This window comes from Pinus tabuliformis, chromosome 6 (genome assembly GCF_031772625.1).
Source record: "Pinus tabuliformis cultivar Carrire ecotype Pingquan chromosome 6, CPIR1, whole genome shotgun sequence".
Lineage (NCBI taxonomy): Eukaryota > Viridiplantae > Streptophyta > Pinopsida > Pinales > Pinaceae > Pinus > Pinus tabuliformis.
In genome coordinates, this window is record NC_142292.1 from 846,285,933 (window position 1) to 846,308,282 (window position 22,350).

At 38.2% G+C, this 22,350-nt stretch overlaps 1 protein-coding gene across 4 annotated transcripts in view; it reads right to left on the reverse strand.

The window, feature by feature from the left end:
- The window catches only part of LOC149261524 (azadirone synthase LFS-like), a 396,585-nt gene that overhangs the window by 322,926 nt on the left and 51,309 nt on the right, over window positions 1-22,350 (reverse strand). For all 4 annotated transcript variants that reach the window (XM_089422350.1, XM_089422347.1, XM_089422355.1 and 1 more), the window contains exon 4: window positions 16,593-16,644. In XM_089422350.1, the coding sequence (XP_089278476.1) occupies window positions 16,593-16,644 (52 nt within the window). The remainder of the gene's footprint in view (window positions 1-16,592; window positions 16,645-22,350) is intronic.

Consider the following 22,350-nt stretch of genomic DNA (forward strand, 5'->3'; position numbering starts at 1 on the left):
CTTCTATTTGTTAATTTACTAAAACAAATTATTTGCAGTTGTCTACAACAAATATCAAAATACATGCATTGCAGTGTTCACAAATTAATTACTGCGGAAAATAAATGTAAGGAAAATACTAGCACAACAATAACACATTAACACAGTTTTTTTAGACAATTGTCCTCGGAAAAACCCAATGTGGGAAAATTGGTGCAGCAGATGAGGGTTTCTTTTATTATTCTTCAGGAAAATCTCATGTACAATCTACGAATAACAGAATAGAAGAAGAATCACTGAGAGAATTTTACAAACAAATTTCTCCACTCCACAGCGAATTTTTGACACCTAAGAGGACTTGTTGCCCTCACACTAACCACATTGCATTACCCTTTGCGCAGTGACTACGTTGTCCCTGCATCACTGCCTCTATGCTAGTGATCTGCGTCCTCTTCTACGCTGCCTCTTCCTGCCATTTTCTGCACTCTCGACTATTGCTGATACCCACTCTCCCTCACCTGCAACTCACCCTTTGATTCGATTTCCTCTTGTCGAACTTCAGCCAGTGAGAAAATCGATCTACTTGGGCAACTGAGTATCTACCTGGTGTATCTTTCAAATGCCCATCGAAGTCCTTCTTATAATCTTCTCATTGAATCATCAACAGCCCAGATTAAATTCTAATCAATGGCTCAGATCATATTGACTCAATCTCCGTCTTTTTCTAGAAGATTCACACCCATTTTATTAATACCCTTTAAGTATTTTAATTTCCTAAGTTTAGACTTAGGCATCCATTAGAAATAATTAATTATTTTAATTAAACTGTCTCTAAGTGGAATTTACCGAAACGATTTCTGTGTTTTCTAGAATACGTGTTTCCTAGCCTACCTGCAAATTTTCAGGGTTAGAGCACATCCAATGCTACCAGAAATCAACATGAAGCACAGTTTCCTCCTCCTGAGGTCTCTTCAGGTCTCCTCATCTAGCTGCCCACGCCCCTAATTGGCCCTCAGTGGTGGAGCCCTAGTGTCCTTGCCCCTCTGTTGGAAACCCTGTCTAGGGGGTAATGGTGCTCGAGACCTAGGTAGGGCATCCTGTAAATCTCAGGCTCTCCCTACCGCATCCTGTAATGTAGTGGGCCTGTTAGACCTCACTAACCTGCACAATGGCTCTGCGAGCCCATCCACAAACATGAAGATCCTCCTAGACTCTGACAAATCAAGCACCATCACAGACAATCACAAAAACCCTAAAATGTAGGCTTTTGCACTCCCAATCTACTTGAGCCATGTCAAATCCCCAAAATACTCCTCTGGATCCTAGGCAGTTACTCCTACATGTCCCAACGTGGTCAATCCATTGAACCACCAGTCGTGGGCTTCCCCTTCCAGATGCAATGTGGCAATATTGATTGCCTCTCCTTCTGTCATTAGGTTTAGCTGGAAATAAACATCCAGCTTTTCGACCCATACCTTGGCCGAGCTCTTGGAGGACCCATTGAAGGTTGGGAGAAATAGCCTCCCCACAGTGCGTTGCAAGTTTGTCCCCTGCATGTAACCGCCTCCACTTTGTCCCTTGGGCCTATTGTTGCCCTTCAATTGACGTAAATCCTTGAAAGTAATGGCCCTCCCAAAATCAGGCCCATAAGACTGATACTAAAGGAAATAATCCCCACAAGGTGCCTCCTCCTGCTCCAACAGCCCACCAGCTCCAAACTGTTGGAATGTAGGAATGGTGGATCTATGGGGTGTGCTCTGAATTAATGGCATGTTGGCATGGAGAGATGCATGATGTTGTGAGGTTCCAGATCCTTCTCCATAGTGGAAATCCCCTTGGACTCCCTTCCCTTGTTGCCATTGCCATTTCCCTGGCCCGTTCCTTCAATGTTCAAAGATATATCTTGCACTGCCTTTAGTAGGAGTTGGGCAAATTCCTTTTCCTCATCCCTTTTGTTTCCTTCATTGTCCCCCATGTTGGTTTCTTCTACCACTGGTTATGTAGTCACAGGATCAGGGGTGATCTCTAACTGTCATTTTTTGCTTCTATACCTCTGCCTCTGGTATGTCACATTCGGCTTATCCTCCAGTGTCATAGACTGCACTACTCCCACAGGTTGTGCCAAGTCTATAAGTTATGATACCACTGTAATATCCCTAAACAGTAAACATGCAAAGCAAAATAGACAAAACACCATGAATTCAAAGCAAGCAATCAGACCACGAATTTGCATCCAAAACTACACTGTGTACTCATTTTAGTAATGGAAAGAGGTGTACAACAAGGTGTTGGAATGAGTGCACCTGGGCTTGCTCTAGGCAAGCTAGCAAAGCCCCAAAATGATAAGTGAATCACCCTCCTCCAATCTGCTACTAATCTGCCCAAGCGCTGCACTGTAGATGCCCATAAATGTGTTGTTTCCTGAAAGGATCTACTGCTAGGGCCCTCTCCACCGCTCAAAAAATTCCAAGAAATTAAACTTGGCCTCTACTCAAGAAACCCAGAATAACCCACGAAGGGTTTGGCCAAAGCTTGACCCCGGAAATTCGACCCTCTTTGGCTTGAATGGCTCTTCTACTGGGAAAATCGACCCACCTGAAGATTCTGCTGCAAAATGCTCCAAACATGCCTACAAACCCTATTAGAAGGCTCCCCAAGCCTTCCCTCCAAGTTTCCTCCACAAACTCCCTTCACTCCTCAACCTCCCGAAGTGTCTCTAGCCAAGACTACGCAGTCCCTGCACTGTTGTAGAGTGCTCCTTGTTGTGGTACAACCCCACTGCTGCTAGTCTGATTTGGAACTAGGTGAAACTCCCTCCTTGGGCTGGCACTCAAAGTCCACCAAAGCAAGGGTTGGGATCTCTGCTTGGAAACACCCGATGTGTTGAACAACACATGCAGACTTGGCTCACTACTCAAGCATGCTATGTCAAAAGACAAATTCTGAAAATGATAGATGATGAGCAAAATGAGAGCCCCTCCTTCCTTTTGTCAATTTGCCTCCAAGATTGCCCATGTGGGCCCACATCGAATTCCTCACCAATTTCGCTCCAATGAGAGCGTACTCTCCATGTGGGTTGAAATTCCCTTGTGGTGGCCCCCACGCTCCACCAAAGCTGCAATCTTTCCATCGAACTCTAATGTTGGGGTGCCTCTCATGCCAAAAATCGAATGTGGGTCCCCTAAGCCCACTTCTCCTAAGTGTAACCATGTAATATGCCAAAATTGAGCAAAAAATGATATTTACTTAGTCAAACACTAAGTAGGAATATCACACTCTTCTATAAGCAAGGTTGCCAAAGATCCTTGCAACTTGCTAAAACAGGCACACACAAAACAAGGGCCCACTATCACCACAACCTAGGTCCCCACTCATATAGCCCAACTACCTCCAAAATGGCTATGGAAGGCTTCCCTTGGATGACTTCAATCAACCAACACAAGACCAATGCCTTGCATGGGGTCAAATGGCTGAAGTGGAGGAGCTATATGTCACTGCCCTATGAACTTAATGTGTAAAATCTACAAAAAAGTAAGCTAAAGCAGCAAGAAAATACACCCAATTCTAACAATATATATTGTGTGAGTAGTCAAAATGAGTGTATAATGAAAATACCAGTGAAGCACGACCCTTATAAGACCCTTCAAGACTTGCCGGTCTTGACGAGTCATATGCCAAAACGAGTCACTCTCATAGAACCCATGCATAAGACCCTTACCCGCACTAACTTGCATAAGACTCATGTTGACCCATTGCCTCGCATACGACTCGTATAAAACTTGTACTGACCCATATAAGACCCGTCCCTAGTAGTAAATTTCGATTTTTTTTTTAGATCAGATGGAGTGTGAGGCCCTAAATTAGGAATTTTAACAAGGTATAACCAGAATTAATGCTCGGAATATCGGAATTTATCAATTTGATTGTTGAGTACCTACCTGGGGTTTTCGTGGTTGAAGATGCTTCTGATTAGTCGTTACCAAATGATCAAGATTCAAAACCTCCCTTCCAAACTGGGCAAAACCTCAGTACCAAGCTCCAAAGTACTTCAAATTTGAGGTACACTGGCCCCTGTTCCCAAAATTTCAAGAACAATGAAAGCTCAATTCCCTCTGTAGTGACTTTGTTAGAAATTCCTCCTCTCTGTAAAAGCTTTCCCCCCCTTGTTATGGCCTCCTCAACTCCCTTATATGCTCCATTCAACCGTCCCAATCTCTCCACTGCCCCTGCACACTATCTTCTCTGCTCCTCCCTACTACTTGCCACCTGCAATGTCTTAGCCTGTTTGTCTCCCTTGCGTTTAAAGTGTATTTATACCTTAAGTGACTCATGGATTTTGAACTTGCTGCCTTTATTATTTTTCTTTTAATTACATAATTTCTATATTATGGTTTTTTATGTTTTGTTTAGTTAATATAATGTTTTATGGATATGTTCAATGTTTTATTCATAGTTTTTAATAATTCACTTTATTAAATATTTAAATAAGTTATTTTATTTATTTAATTAAATTATAAATCAAATAGATTGAATTTATATTTACGGGTGGTATGTATCAAACACCTCACTTGATATATTTATCATATTATGGTAAGTTAGGAATTTACTTCGATAATTGATTTATTAACCTAACTTAGGTATTTTCCAATATTAATCAGTATGTATACTAGTGCAGTGCATGCGATGCATGCATATGTAGCTATCATATGCATGCTAATATTCACATTCTGTTTGTAATTGTAGGAGGGTCATTACATACATCCCCCCTTCAGAAAACTTCATCCTAAAGTTAGGGTTTATGTAGTATATCAGTAGTTATTTAGCGATTAGTATAATTATGTAGGATTTGTGTTTTTAACATTTATAGTTTTACAATGTTAACAATCATACCCTGCCCCAGCTGAGCTCCCAAGCTATTCTATAATCATCCTATCCTTTGTAATCTCTTTCGCTCCCATCCTATCCGTTCTCTACCGGAATATGTCATGGCGTCAGCTATATTGATCTAACCATTCATAAACCTCAAGGGTCACAACGTCGACTATATCGACATAATTACCCAGTAGGCATCCGGAAGTAAGCATCACAGGTCTAGGGGAGCGTGATTCACACAATCCTCCCATGACTCTGGGTTTTCAAGGATAAACGGTGGGCAACACCTCCAGTCCTCCCAGTAGGACTAGAGTCAACACTCTATCATGGAATCTCATTGAGATTTAATTTTTCTTGAAATTTTGTCATCACGTGGTCATTTGGTAACGATGTTATCTGCAATGTAAACACTTATCCACACATATGCATCAATATATTCAAAACAAATTGCATTTAAATAATAGTTTCTGTGTATTTCATATATGTTGCTATCTACGATATTGATCTTTGCATTTACATAACATACTTGGCCATGCCCAACCCATATATTTGTAAGTTAGCTTTCATATTAAAATGTAGTCATTTTTTATTTCCAACTCATCAATCATGTCGATATGAAAAATGAAATAAAATTATAGAGATCTCATCTATGACATAATTCATAATTTGGATTTCATAGCAATGTTAATCACATACTAATTTTCATATTGGTATTCATATTCCAGCAATTTTAATTGAATAACATATTTCATATTGGTATCCACGTACCAACAGAGTTAAGCAAATAACATATACCATGTACCAGCAAAGTTAAGCAAATAACAAATTTCTTATTGGTATCCATCAAAATAAAAATTCATTTTTACATGTGATAGTTCAAAGTGATAGTCTTAAGTATCTAACTAAAATAAAGTAGTCATATACAAAATAAGGTTTTAAGTGCTTCAAAATCAAAACAAGTTGGGGTATTTTAGGTATATGGTCTCTGTGTCTTCCCAAGGAGCCAATTCAAGACTATACTTGTCCCACTGGATCTTAATTTGGTCTACCAGACGGTTCCTTAGCTGTCGAACCCTACGTTTCAATGTACGTAATGGTTCGACCGAAATGGTTCCCACGTTCAATACCTGATGACTTCACTATAGTCGATTGATGTTCTACCTGGTGGTTGTTGACTACTGCATGGATTCTAAATTTCTATGACTACCTTTCATATTTAATGATCTCTTTTTCCTTCCCTAGGCACAATGCTTGACAAATCCTCTGGAGAATCGTGCTGAAAATGAGGTCTTTCACATCCTCAACAATTATTCTGTGGCGATCCCTTTGTGCCATTTTGGTTAGTTTCTTGAAATCATGCTTCTTCCTCAATTTAAAGTTCCTTGAGAGTTCCATTGTCTCAAGTTATATCGATGAAACCGTAGATACAACATTAGTTGCCATTAGATCCCTACCTCCTTCGAGTAAACCTATTACAATAATGAGGTGGCCTCGAACTACCTCCCTGGAGAAGTTTCGTGGGTTTCCCATAAATCCCGACTGTGGGGATCCTGTATCCTAATGTCCCTTTTGACCTCTAGGTGTTCCCCTACATAACGAGCACATTCAACCGCCTCTGCTAGTAAAGATGGTCTCCACATTTTGACCATGGCTCTGATTCAGGGTTTAATCCATACACGAAACACTTAGATTGGCTTTCATCCGTATCGAGATAAGGCACATATTTTACGAGTTCCATAAAATTCATCTCATATTCCTCCACTGATTTGTGACTTAGGACTAATGCGTGAAAGGCTCTAGCCGACTGTTCCAGAAAAAAGGGTGGCAAAGGCTTTGTGTAAAATTTGTCTTCGAACATTCTCAGGGAACGTTGTCTGATGTGAGATGTAACTGTTTTTCTAGATTTCCCTACCAAATCAAAGTACTTCCTTTTAGATGAAATATAGCGATCTTTGGCTTGGAGGTGGAGGCATATTCGTACATCACAAAACACCTAGTCATACCTTCTAACCATGCTTCAACACATTCTCCGACTTTCCCTTTTGAAAATTCCAGCAGCTTAATATTTTATAGCTGCCTAGAAATATCCTCATGGGGTTATCTAAGATCTAATCCCTTAGATTCCTCATTGTTTGCAAGCATTAACAACCTCATTGGTAATTTCATTTATTGATAGATTAATTCATTCACAATAATGTTGAAATTTCTAAGTCTAACCCATTAGAAATTTTATCTGTATTCTCTGGTTTATTTCGCCTACTTGTTTAAATACTAACAAGTTATTTAACCATATAAATACCGAAATAAACACAATACAGTCTCAACCATCTACAGATCAACAGCTGAAAGAAATAGACAAACACACAAGGAACACCGTTATTTTTGGACAAACGTCCCCAGAAAAACCCAACTTGAAAAAACCGGTGCAACAGTTCTGAGGGTTTTATTATTAAGCAGCTCTTTTCTGAGTACACTGGGTGCCAAACTGGCTCACCCGACAGAGATAAAAATCCGACAGCAACACCTCTCTTAGGAAGCAGATTTTCATAAAGTTTGCTCCAAGAAATCCCTCTCCAGCACAATCTAAAGCTCAGCGTCAGCCCTTCTGGCCTCTGCATCAGTCTAAAACCCTCTGTGTTAGCCTTCTAAGGCTCTGCACAGCCTCTCTGTCTCTCTGTGTCACTCCTGCAGCCTCTGCATGGATGACGCAAGCCCTTCTGGCCTTTGCACAGTCTCTGCTACCTCTGCGTGGCTTCCTCTGGCTCTGTGTTTGCCTCTCTGCATTTGTCTCTCTTCTTCTGCGCTAGTCTCTCGGCACTGTCTCTGCCTCTCTGCCTCGTACTCACTGCCCCTCGCTGCAACTGATCACTGATTCGATTTCTCTTAGCAAACCCCACTCTAGAAAGTCGAATGACTGATCACTTTGGTGTATCTCCAACTGACGCTCAAGCCTCCTCTTATACCTTTTCTATTGAGTCTTCAACGGCCAAGATTAAATCTCTAATCAACGGCTAACATTAAATTTGGCTTGATCCATGTCCTTTAGAACCTTCTAACCCAGTTTTATATTAATACCGTTAATTTTCTTATTTTCCTAAGTTTGGACTGAGGAACCCATTAAAAATATTAATTATTTTAATATCTCCTTCACTGGGCAGAATGTCCCCAAACCATTTCTGGGTCTTGGAGATCTCATGTGATTTAGCCTCTCCACCAATTTTCATGGCTAGAGCACATTCGATGCTACCCCAAATCAACACTCCCTCTTAGCGAGGAATGTGCTCTAGTAATACTCCACCACTGAGCATCACCTTGATTATACAACATCGGTACCTGTGTTGATGCTAAGCCTTCCTGCCCAACATCCTCTGCATTGCTGCATCTTGTACTGTTGCCCATGGCTCTGCCACTTCCACTGCTACATCCATACGACAACTCCCTCTGCATCTGTGTTGCTGCTGGTCCTTTCTCCCAACAACACATCTGCACTGCAGTTCTCTCTCATCATGCTACATCATGCTACTGCTACTGCTATTGCACTACAACTCAGTTACTGAGAAGTAAGTAACTGATCCACCCAACTACTGACAGGCTAGAAACACTCCTGATGCTGAAGCTCCCTCTGCTATCTTTGCACTACTGCAACATCTCTATGCCTCTCGCACTGCTGCAAACCCCTCTGTGCCTTCTTGCACTGCTGCAACGTCCTCTGTGCCTCTCGCACTACTCCAATCCCCACTGTGCTGCCAGGAACTACTGAACTGTAGCACTCTCTGTCGCTTCATCTGCATCCGCTTCTATTGACATCCGCCATCCTGCTACTGTCTCTTCGGGGCTTCCGTAGCCGAATCCGATCCAAGAGTTTGTGTACCTCAAAGATCTTGCCCCTCATCGCCTGTAGTCTTCCTGACTACAGCTCGATGTCTCCCCACCTCTTCTCTAGAGGTACATGAGCACTCATGGAAAAATTGTCATCCTCTTCTACCTCCTTTTCCGCCTTCATTGGCGCTGCCTTGGATCAAACGCCTCTCCCTTATTCTTCTTCCTGGGACACTAGTTTGCATAATGGCCTAGTTCCCCACAGTTGAAGCACTTGACCTTAGAAAGGCCCTTTTTCTTCCTCTTCCCATGCTCTCCTGTAGATGCCAAATATGCATCCTCTTCCTCCTCTTTCTTGACCCTGGCTCCTTTGTTGTTGCCTCCCGCCTTGGTCAACTGTCTGATCTCTTCTTGGCGAAGAGCTTCCCACAGTTCTTCCCATCCTGGAAGAATCGCCCTGCCCAAAATACTTTGGACAAATGTCTCCCACTCCTCGGAGACTGTGTTTAGGGCTATCCTCACCATCAATTCTTGATCCGACGTGGCCCCTATTGAAGTCAGTTGGTCCCGGATCTCCTGCAACTTGCTGAGGAAGTGATCTATCTGCTTCCCCTTCTGCATCTAGTACGACCGTAGCTGATTCTCTAGAAGCATCCTACTCTGCACGAAAGTGCGTTGATACAACTTCGTCAAGGTGTCCCACATTTCCTTTGTCGTCTCCTTCTCGGCAATACGCTGGACTACATGATCCTTAACCCCATCAAGGATTATGCATTTCGCCTTGGCCATCGCATCCTCGTACTTCTCATTTTCAACTGGGTCGACTGGGATAGCCACGGTTCTTAAGGCGAAGGCCTTGATGCGATGTCTATCTAGAACAAACAAGATCCTGGCCTTCCAGATGACAAAGTTGGACGCCTCGTCCAGCCTATCCTGATCCCTCAATCCATTCACAACCATCTCTCTACTCTTCTTGTCGACTCCTTTGAGTCTCTCTACTTCCCTCTGGAAGTTCTCTCTTCAACTCCCTCTGAGTCTCTACTTCCCGCCTGGAAGTTCTCTGCTAGACTCCCTCTGAGTCTCGATTTCCCTCCTGGAAATCCTCCTGCCAACCGTCGAGTCGCACCTCTCCTGATCTCCTATGCACCTGCAACACTGATCTGGATTTCTTGGCTAGAAATCCTCCTAGGTAGTGACTCCCTCTACCTTGGTTTTGCCCCGTTAGGTACTGTTTTGTCTCGGCAGCAACAGCACCCCACCAGCTTCACTCCCTGCAATCTGCCCACAACTTCCTATGCCCCAGCAACTGAAGGACTGAGCCTCTAGGCTCTGCGCAATCCCAGCACTAGCTGAATTTCTCCACTAGCCAACTGCGTCAACCCTCCTGGTCTCTACGTGGCTCTTCGTGAGCCTCTTCTGCCCTCCTTAGCCTCTGTGTTGGCCCTCTCTAGCTCGAACTGATAACGCAGTCCCTCTGCGGAAACCCTTCTTTTTCTGCTAGGAACAACTTCTGTCACTCGGGATAGCTGTTTCTGCTGCAAATGCTCTGATTCAGTTGGTGCCTTCAACTCTCCTGTGATTTGCAACCCTCTGATACCACGTTGAAATTTCTAAGTCTAACCCGTTAGAAATTTTATCTGTATTCTCTGGTTTATTTCGCCTACTTGTTTAAATACTAACAAGTTATTTAACCATATAAATATTGAAATAAACACAATACAGTCTCAACCAACTACAGATCAACAATTGAAAGAAATAGACAAACACACAAGGGACACCGTTATTTTTGGACAAACGTCCCCGAAAAAACCCAACTTGGAAAAACTGGTGCAGCAATTCTGAGGGTTTTATTATTAAGCAGCTCTTTTCTGAGTACACTGGGTGCCAAACTGGCTCACCCAACAGAGATAAAAATCCAACAGCAATACCTCTCTTCGGAAGCAGATATTCGGAAAGTCTGCTCCATGAAATCCCTCTCCAGCACAATCTGAAGCTCAGCGTCAGCCCTCCTAGCCTCTGCATCAGCCTGAAACCCTCTACGTCAACCCTCTGAGGCTCTGCGCAGCCTTTCTGGCTCTCCGCGTCACTCTTGCAGCCTCTGCGTGGATGACGCAGGCCCTTCTGGCCTCTGCGCAGTCTCTGCTGCCTCTGCGTAGCTTCCTCTGGCTTTGTGTTTGCCTCTCTGCTTCTGCGTTGGTCTCTCGGCACTGTCTCTGCCTCTCTACCTCGTATTCACTGCCCCTCGCTGCAACTGATCACCAATTCGATTTCTCTTAGCAAACCCCGCTCTAGAAAATCAAATGACTGATCACTCTAGTGTATCTCCAACTGACCCTCAAGCCTCCTCTTATACTTTTTCTGTTGAGTCTTCGACGGCCGAGATTAATTCTCTAATCAACGGCTAAGATTAGATTTGGCTTGATCCATGTCCTTTAGAACCTTCTAACCCAGTTTTATATTAATACCCATTAATATTTTTTTTCCTAAGTTTAGACGTAAGAACCCATTAAAAATATTAATTATTTTAATATCTCCTTCACCGAGCAGAATTTCCCCAAACCATTTATGGGTCTTGGAGATCTCATGTTCTTTAGCCTCTCCACCAATTTTCATGGCTAGAGCACATCCGATGCTACCCCAAATCAACAAATAATCCCTTATTGTTAAATTAAATCGATTTACATAATGTAATACACTTTATATGTAAAATTTGATCCAAGTATTTTTGTATATAAAATAAATCAAATATATTATAACATGAATAATCATTAACTTTATAAATATAAAATTAGTAGAATATCTTCTAACATTAATAATCCTTAAATAAACTAACATCAAAACTTATTTATGATAATTATAAGAAGTAAACACATAATAATAAGTAAATACATAATAACCTATTATTATTATTAAGTGGAATCTCATCTTGTATTCCCAAATATTCCCGATAGGCTCTCTTGATTTCTACTACATGTGATTATTTAAATTATCTATAAATAACAAAATTCTATTACATATTCTACTCTATATGATGGCAATCTTGTTGCTTATCATCGTTGTCGATCCCATTTGGTAAATAATCTTCGTTGTCGATGCCATTTGGTAAATAATCTCGTTTATTACTAGTAGTATTAATGGTTAATTCCCTAACCATTTCTTGTCTTTGCCAAATCTGGATTTTTTTTAAATGATGTGTGAGTTACAGGTTATTAAGGAAACTACAGTGATGAAAATTAGTAATGACTTGTGTTGAAATTTGAAAATTAAGAACGGTCATGTGTTTTATCGTAATAAATATTTTATAATTAAATGAAATTCTCTTGAACACTAAATACAATATAGTCTTATTTTGCATCTCAAGAGATTTGATCCTTTTAGCCCTTGCTAGAGTTATGCTAGATCTAGATCCAAAATTATGGATCTAAGCTAGTATCATATAAAATTAAATTTAATATATTTTACAAATTAATATTTGTGCATGTAATTTGCATTTTCTATTCATCCTTAACAAACCCACCTAAACGAACTCATACTCGTCATCTGTATTTAAAAATATAAATAAAGACAAATACAGAAATATATAAAATTATAAACATGTTCTTAGTAGCATATCGCATTTAAAAATCCAGCTCCAAAATACATTGTCCTTATTTTGTACTATTCTCTCAGTGTATCCTCTCTTTTGTAACCCGCTATTGTCTATTACTATTTGTTGTACTACCTATTGTCTTTTATATCACTGTTCATCATGGTTTCATTAACTTGTCTCTATAATCACACTTCTATTCTCTTAGACATTCTTTCTCCTACTTAATGTTACTTTGTTTATTTTTATCTTTTATTTTATTATACGTTTTCATATATATCAATGTATATCCTTTTGCTATCTACTTGTTTTCATATATATCAATGTATATCATTTTGCTATCTACTTATAACATGCTATGTAGCACCCTTAAATCTATATTTCTATTATCCAACTACTTTTTAACTTCTCATGCTCTACTCTCAACTTCCACCTTTGTATTATATCTTTTATACCTCCTACATTTTACTATATTACCTGTCTTTATATGATATTATCATATTAATGTACAGTTTTTTTTTAAATCCCTTTCTATATCACTGCTTTTATTATGTCATTGAATTTACTTATTTGATAATTACGTAACTATTACATTCTATATCTATAATATCTTAATCGTTTTTTATCTTCTATTCCATTCTATGTTTACTTTGTATGATCACTTGCATTATACTTACCTTACTATCTTGATTAGTTCGTGTAAGGTTCTTCAATTCTACCACGTGCACACAAACCACATCACAATGAATAGCCATCTGATCATAATAATATAATATTATTACTATATTTTGATTTTTATATAGTGTTCGAACATAGGTCTCTACCTTCTTCATTATAATTATAAATTCAATACATATTGAAACCAGGTTTAAATCTACACACGCACTATAGATATATCAACTAATAAGAGCCATATAAGAGATAATATATATACTCACCGCCTTATAATTAACTCACCGCATGAAATATATAAATGAGATAATATATGTGAGTTAATCGTTGTCCCAGCAGTTCCAAGACTCCAGACCCATTATTACATTAAGTTATCCTATTATTAATTTTAAAGTAAATTATAATAAATTTTCCTAACTTTAAACATTACGTGAATACAAAATCCTATCTGACACATTCCTTGCATGTAGTAACGAATGTTACTCAAAATTAAATTCCATTACGATTTTATATCATGCCCACTTTTGATTATATTAACATAAGTTTTACTTTCAAATTTCTATGAATAAAACTAAAATACATTAAAAAAAAAAATAGCCAGCCAACCAGAACAGTTTGGTCATTAGTTATAATTTCATATTTGTAAAGACAATCCAATTTTGACATTATGGAGAGTTGCCTTTTTCATTCCTTCCTCCAAAAAACACCAGCAACGATCCAAAATAATACCAGCAACGAAAACCATTGAGAAAGAGAAAAAAAAAATGAGTTCAATACATATATATATACCAGTTTGTGAGGCTCTAAATTAGGAATTTTAACAAGGTATAACCAGAATTAATGCTCATATTATCAGAATTTATCAATTTGATTGTTGAGTACCTACTTGAGGTTTCTGTGGTTGAAGATGTTTCTGATTTGTCGTGGCTCTCGCTCCCGCTCCCGTTACCAAATGATCAAAACCTCACTGCCAAACTGAGCACAATCTCAATACCTAGCTCCAAAGTACTTCAAATTTGAGTTACACTGGCCCCCGTGCCCAGAATTTCAAGAACAATGAAAGCCTAATTCCCTCTGTAGTCACTTTGTTAGAAATTCCTCCTCTCTGTAAAAACTTTCCCCCTTGTTATGGCCTCCTCAACTCCCTTATATGCTCCATTCCACCGTCCCAATCTCTCCACTGCCCCTGCACAATATCTTCTTGTCTCCTTCCTACTACTTGTCACCTGTGATCATCTTAGTCTATCTGTCTCCCTTGCGTTTAAAGTGTATTTATACCTTAGGTGACTCATGGATTTTGAACTTGTCGTCTTTATTATTTTTCTTTTAATTACATAAGTTCTATATTATGTTTTTTTTTTATGCTTTGTTTAGTTAATATAACGTTTTATGAATATGTTCAATGTTTTATTCATAGTTTTTAATAATTCACTTTATTAAGTATTTAAATAAGTTGTATATTTACTTAGTTAAATTATAAATCAAATAAATTGAATTTATATTTTATTATTTCCTTTAATCATATATATAGATATATACCTATGTTGCATGAGTTTCTGGAACGTGGGAACGTTGGGAACTTGGGTACGGGTGTCGGGAACGGCTAGAGGTTTCCCCAAAATTTACAGGAAACGGCTAATTGGGAACGGTAATATTATATAATTAAAGAAATTAAAAAATAAAAAATATATAATTATATAATAATCAAAATTAATATCAAATCAAAATATTCAAATATTCAAATCAATTTAAATATATAATCTCTCTTATATATAAATATATTCTCTGGGTGTCTCTCTTCCTGAGTCTCTCCCTTTTATATATATAAAATATTAAAATGTCAAGTTCATTATTAGTTCTCTCACACATGACCAATATTTCAAACAATCTGCCTTAAAAATACAAAGGAACAATTTTACCTATGTTTCTCCAGTTATTCTTATGAGAAAAAGTAAAGCAACTCTAATGGTTAAGCATTGATTGCCACATACAATATGCACACAATCTTCTGCGATACATATACATAAACAAAACAAAAAATACTCATCAGCATGACATCCAGATATCACCCTTACATTGAGGTGTCACACGCTTCCTTAACCCATCAAGAGATTGCTCCAGTTTCTCAATTAAGGATATTGGTGTTAAGGATGTCTTTGGCCTCTCTTCCTACGAAGGTTTCAAAAAAGCCTCATGTTTTGTGGGCAGTTCAACATATTTGTCTACATGCTTTGTATTCCCCAACCCCAGGGAACTCGGGAACTCCAAAAAAAACAGTCTTCAAAGCTCCCGGAACTTTCCCAAGCTCCCATTGCAGCTCCCACAGAAAAGGGAATGTTCCCATATAGTTCCAAAGCTTCCGGGAGCGCAGGAACCACTGGAACGGGTTTCCCACCTCTAGGGAGCGGTTCCCGTGTAACAGAGATATATACGTAAACAGGTGGTATGTATCAAAGGCCATACTTGATATATTTATTATATTATGGTAAGTTAGGAATTTACTTTGATAATTGATTTCTTAACCTACCTTAAATACTTTCCAATATTAGTCGGTATGTATACTAGTGCAGTGCACGCGATGCATGCATATGTAGCTATCATATGCATGCCTCGTATGCATGCTAATATTCACATTTTGTTTGTAATTGTAGGAGGATCATTACATAGAAGGAAAGGGAAAATGTGTTTTGTTGAGTCTTATATGAGTCTTATATAGGTCGTTTCCAATTCTTATACGAGTCGTCGAGTCATACAGGTCGTTTCCAATTCTTATACTAGTCGTCGAGTCAATAGCCAGACGAGTCTCATACGAGTACGAGTTGTGCAACACTAGAAAATACTAACCAAATCTTAACTTATTTCTATGATTAGTATCTTGGTTAGAGGGGTTGTGCAATTCAGCTTGTTGTCTTGTCATAGTAGTTTAAAAATCTGCAGAAAAGTGCAAAAATGGCAAATGAATCACCTTTGCAAACCATACAAAAGTTCCCAAACACGTCTAGATCCAATATCCAAGGATGGCAAGGATATTAGACAGAACATGAGTCACTTTGGACTTTCCAGCAAGCTGGAAATTCACTTGTTGAGGTTTTGGGGTCAAAACCCTGTTTGGTGCAAATGCAGAATATTATTCTAGTGAAATATAAACGTTTGAATTAAGTGCATGGATCCACTATCATCAAATGCAATATAAATCAACTATCCATTATACTCCTTACGGGGCTTTGGTTTACTAGAGTGAGATTTTTCAAGTGTACCAATACAACTCATTCCTCTCCTTTGTAACCATTCATTCAAGTTGATTATTGATAAAGCCCTAAGGGATCTCTTTTATAACACACCACTTTTGAGTACACGTGTTTGGGTTACGCAACAATATTTCTTGGTTATGTTTCATTTCTCTCTCAAACAAACTTACGCCTCTTCAGTGCACTATGGTATGGGTTCATCTCCATCGTGATCAACACTAAGTGTTGTTCTAAATCTGTTCTTTTTCCTTGTCTAGATTAGGGTTTGTTGAAGAGTTCAAACTAGATCTGCTATGCCTTTATGATTGTAACACATTTCAATTACATTTCCATGAGCTATAATCAATATTTCCTGAAGTTGCTCATATGCAAATAAAAAGGACAAAAAATGTTTTAAAAAAGAAATTGCTTCTTACAAAGCCTCTTGGTGGTATTTCTCCATAATCTCCCTCCATTCAGGAAGCAAATCTGCACAACACATATTAAAGAGATTATTGACATGCTAGAATAAGAATGAAATAGAATTGATATTAGACCTCTATATATTTTGAAGAAAGATTTCATTTTCAAAATAATGCAAATAAAATCAACATGTAAAATTTGTAAAGTATATAATACTCACTTCATATACCTATTTTAGCTGGAGTGCATGTACCTATTCTAAAAATAGCCATGTGCTTGAAACACATGCATATAACCTGAAATGACCCACAAAGATAACATTGATAGAATACTAGTCTAAACACGGTCTAGACTACCTAAAACTAAAAGAACATGGAAACCTCCAAGTGTCACCATGTTGATATCAATTTGATGAAGATGAAATAATGATCTCTAGGTTAACACAATCCTAGGTACCAATAGGATTTTCCCATTATTTTTTTCCATTTTACTACAATTTTCTCACAATGGTAGTACGTCCTTTGCAACCTGGGATACTGTGAATTCTATGTACCAAAGCCATGGATTCTTAGCAACAACACCATTGATTTGCAAACCTCTTATTATAAACATTTTAGAGAGATTCCATGCCACAAATCTAGCCTATGGCATATTTTCACTAACCCATATGATTTTGCCAATGGGATCCATACCATGGATCTTGCCAATGGCACTACAACTTTAGTTTTAAGATCCCAAAAATATCTAATCCAATTTTGCATCATGGCGCCTCGTGGTCCAAGAGACCCAAACTCTTCCTTGGACTTCAGTCACATTCATCTCCTAGCAAAGAAAGTGTGGGAACAAAAGTGCTAACGGAGCTAGATCATAGTGGAGCAACTTCATGTACAAGACAACAAAATGAGTTATAGCTAAAATAATTCAAGACATGGTATCCATGTTTCAATAGTTGATGAGCCATGAATACACAATAATAGTCTCTATAACAACAATACCCACCTCAATCATTATAGTAGTACGCTATACCATCTATTATTCCCATATCCAATAATTCTTCATACTAGAAAAAAAGAAAAACATTGGGAGATTCCTTAATAGGAATATGTTGGATTTAAAGCTTTGAAAACTTGAACCTTGTTATCCCTCATGTCAATAGGGGTACATGTGAAAAATTTTGCAGTATTTATCACCACCATTGTAAGCCCAAGGTCACAATTCAAAAGCACTATAACAACCATGTGAGGCTTTGTATTAAGCAGTGTTGATAATATCAGTATCGGCAAAATATTGGCGAGGGTTCAGAAAACATCTTATCAGCAATATCAGGGAAAAAAACGGCAAGCATAAAAAATCATTTTTTCAAATTTTTAAACATAGCCAATATTTTGCCGATATTTTGAAAATATCGCAATATTTTCAAAACAGAAAATATCATGATATTTTCTCGACGATATATCGTTTTGCCGAAAATATCGCGATATTTTCGAATATTGCCGATATTATCAACAGTATATTAAGTATCACAGGTCTGTGTCTTGTTCTTATTGTTTGTATCTTGTTGTCTTCATCAGACCATGGTTAGTACCTTGTAGTTCATTTTGGGTTCCTTTCATCCTGTATAGGATTGGAGGGCCTTAGGTGAGCCTACTCTAGGACTAATGATTTTATGGGAGCCTACTTTTGGAGTGATCACTAATGCATGAGCCAGTCCAACTCGCATTAAGTTGCACCTATGTCTTACCACATGTTTAGAGTCTATAAAGTTTGTAGGTGGTCTTGGATTTGGTGCAGTATCTCTCAAACAACTCTCATGCATGGCAGTCTCATTTTGACAACTTTCACAATTCTCGAGTTAATTTACATTTACCAATGCAAAGTGGTCCAAGTGTTCAAAAAGTCAACTTGGGATCAGTTTGTTCAACTTGATGAGAGGAGTCTATACCACGTTGAATTTTTTCGATTAGAGAAGACCGAGGCTAATTATGTTGGCTGATGTAGCTCGAACAAGTGTTCTAGCCTCAGGTGGTGCCAGTGAGGCTAGGAACACAAGAGCAGAAAATATCTCCAAACCTACTTTATTTTATAAAATGAAAATGTCTTGATTAAATTAATTAATCAGTTTTAGCTATTTTCTTAAGTTTTAACTTGAGGAATAGATTAATTAATTAATAATAATTGAGACATGGTCGATTTTCCTCTAGATACTTCTAGTAAAGTTTATAAGTGATCATAGCCATCGATTAGATCATTTCAAATCTAGATCTTGGTCGTTGATTTCTCAATGAGAGATTATAAAGGAAATCGATGGGTAGTCTTGGATAAATAATCATTGCAGTAAAGAAAGTGTGGCGATAGCGTGGGGTTTGACACCAGTGAGGGTTCTAACAATAGTTGAAGCAGTAAATATTTCAGGAATTTTCTTTCATCAATATTCTTCTAGTTTTTGAGATCCGAAGGAGGAATTTTCCCTGAATTATTTTGCAGACAGAGAGGCTAATATTTCCAAGAGAGGTCGTACGAGATTGCCAAGAGAGGTCATACAAGTTTCCAGTTTAATAGATCAAGATTTCCAGTTGCAAAGCGAATCGTAGGAAATCAAAGTGATTGCAGGAATAGTAGTGCGAATTGTAGGAAAGGTTGTGTCATCTTACAGAGGAAGGTTGTGAGCCTTCTAGTGGTCAGATCGACCTGCGTAGGGGAAATATCTTGTCAAAGCTTTGTCGTGGTTTGGAAAGCAATTGTAATATTTATCAATTGCAGAATTTGCTGAAGATTAATAGTAAAACCATCAAATCTAAAGAAATGGTTTTCCCTTCAGGGTTTTTCCAAGGACGTTTTGTCCAATAATATTGTGTCCATTTTTGTGATTGGTTTTCTTATCAAAGTTTATGTAGTTTATTAATTGGTGAAATTCGCAGTTGTGCTTTATTCATTATTTGCGGTAAATAACTTGCTAGCACAAATAATCTGTTTAAAGATAGGAGAATAATAACCATATTAACTGCAAATAGAATTTTCACAAATTACAGATGGGGAAAACTTGGTTAACAAGTCAAAGAGGTTTACAAGTGGCAAAAGAGGGTCACCATTGGGCAAATTGATGCATGCATTACATAAAAAATCATCAGTAGAATGAGAAGAACAATACCCAAGTGTCAGATTTTCCAAATTCTTTAAAACATTATGGAACCAACATAATTGGAAGATGACGTGGCAACACTAGGCAAGATATGAAGCTTCTGAGAGAGACCCAATACATATGAGGGCTGGTTTCAACATAGTTGTGTTAGAATTGTCAAAAGGTCGACACCATTGTAGATCTAGAGGGCATGTGTCCAAGTCGTATTAGTAAGCCAAGAAAGTCAAGTCAAGTTAGATGTTGAAGAAGTCAACTAGTTGTTGGGTGATCTATGTTAAAATTGGAAACTAGGTAAAAATCCCACTTTGGACAACTCATTTGATGGAAATGATGATTGCATTGAATTTCTCTTTTCAAAAGGACCAAAATCGACCTAAAGATCATCAAATTTGGACAAGGAAAAGTGTATTTTTTGAATTATGAGCCCACATGTACATATTTGATCAGGTCAGCCCTAAAGCAAATTGGACACCGTTGGAAGGCTATAAATGCAGGTGACCTCAACCTCATTTGGACATAATCATGGAACATTATTCTATTTTCTTCTTTGTTTTGGCTCACACAGGTCTAAGGCTCATCCGCAGAGAATTGGTTCACACGAAGGAGAAATTGCAGAGTCTGAAGCTCGCATTTATGTTTTAGGGTTTTGGTCCTCAACCGCAGGCATGACACAAGAAGATCTCGACTAGAGTCGCCAGCTGGCCGACTCATCCATGCAACTAAATATTTTCAGTCACATGCACAACACGTCCTCCATTCGACTGGCATCTAAGGTTTCTAAATCACAGTCGCAGTTTTTCCAAGGGTTGATTTTGACTGCAGTCGTTGGCTTACAAGCTCAAGGGAGTGACCGAACCCTCCCAGTCGCACACATGATCCCTCCTCCATGCGACTGGGACCTAAATGTTGAAATTTCATTTGTCTAAGTTTTTGCTCGTTAACCGCAGTGTTTGGCAGTTGACCGCAGACAATGACAGTTAATTACAGGCTTTAGAATCGGAGTTTTTTGTATAAGCATTGTTGGGTTCATTTCTTGGATGTTGTTTGGTTGATTTTTGTTGGATAGTTGTATGGATGAAGATATGGATCATTGTACTCTATTTTTCTGAATCATTCAATGACAATCTAATAAGAAGAAGAATTTTAAAGGGTTTTCCCCATAGTGGGTTTTTCCCTGGTCTCTGACCAATCTTGGTGTCTCTATGTGTGAATGTTTTTCTTCTATTGTTCCTTTATGTTCCGCTGCATTGATGATGATGATATTGTTCTTTCTACATAGTTGCATATGTTGTTGAATAATGATGTAAATCTGAATAATGTTATGATGTTATGGGGTGAATTTAATGTGTTAATGAAGAAATGCAATTATCAAAGCAAAGAACAATATAGCCCTAAGAAAAATTAACATGGTATCAAAGTTGGGCTGAAGAAAAGTCATGGAGATCACCCCTATGATGACACCATTGAAGGATGCAAGAGAGGATGGTGGAGACCTAAAAGAATACTAGGGTTTGAAGGTAACCTTAGGCAATTTATGTATTAGGGTTTGATGGATATTATGAGGTTAGGGTTTGAGAGAAACCCTGGTTTATGGCAAAGATTTGAGATATGAAATCTAGAAACCCTAGCATGGTCAATGTGAATATTCTCAAGTACTTGTGTCAGATTTGATGAAGCCCTAGATGGGATAGTTTTATTAGGCCTGGTTGATGATGAAATTGATGAATATATATATTGAAGGCAACAAGTGGACAATGAACAGTGATGGCTCTTAAAGGCTAGTTCAAGAGGGAGATGATCACCTCTCATTGAAGATAAGTATTTTTTGATTTATGATGCTTTGATTTGTCTATACTTTTCTTTAGACTTATGGATCTGATTATTTTTTTTATTATTACTTATACTTCCTACATGTATATGTGAGTATTTGGATACCTCTAACTTCTTGATGAGATATGATAAGTGGATCCTTCTAAGATGCAGGAAAGATGGCTAGTGCAGGAAGAGAAGAACTAGCGTCGAAAAAGGTAAAGAGCCACTTGATGAAAAGGTGACAAAGTGCTACAAGCTGCCTATGTGAAATAAGAAGGTGCACAAGTATTTGAATACTACAAGGTATGCATGGTATATTGTTTAAATGTTATGTTTCAGTTGTAATATTTGCTGGCAAGTTAAGCCCTAAGGTATGATGAGAATGTCTCTTTCACAAATGGCTCATGCTTATGAAAGTTTGATTCATGGTACTCATGATGAGATGATGCATTTAGTATTGAACAAGTAACTTACATTCTATTAACTCATGGTAAAGCTATATAAAGACATTGATTTTTGATATATTGGTATACTTGATGTTTGGCTAACATCTACCATTTTGGATATCTTGATTCCATAAAGAAGGCTAGCACCTTGATTCTAATAGATGGTAACTTGATACTATTGATAATGTTTGTGAAAAACGTGGTAGCCTTGATGATAGAAGTGTAACAATGAGATTGATACTCATGACCTTTTGTTGACCGTGGTTATGTTTTGATATGCTTAGTAATTATAGCATATGTAAAAATTGAATGCCATGACTTGATGGATTGGGTTATGTGACAAAGAAGTAATGGTGTGATCACGATTCTTGAAGT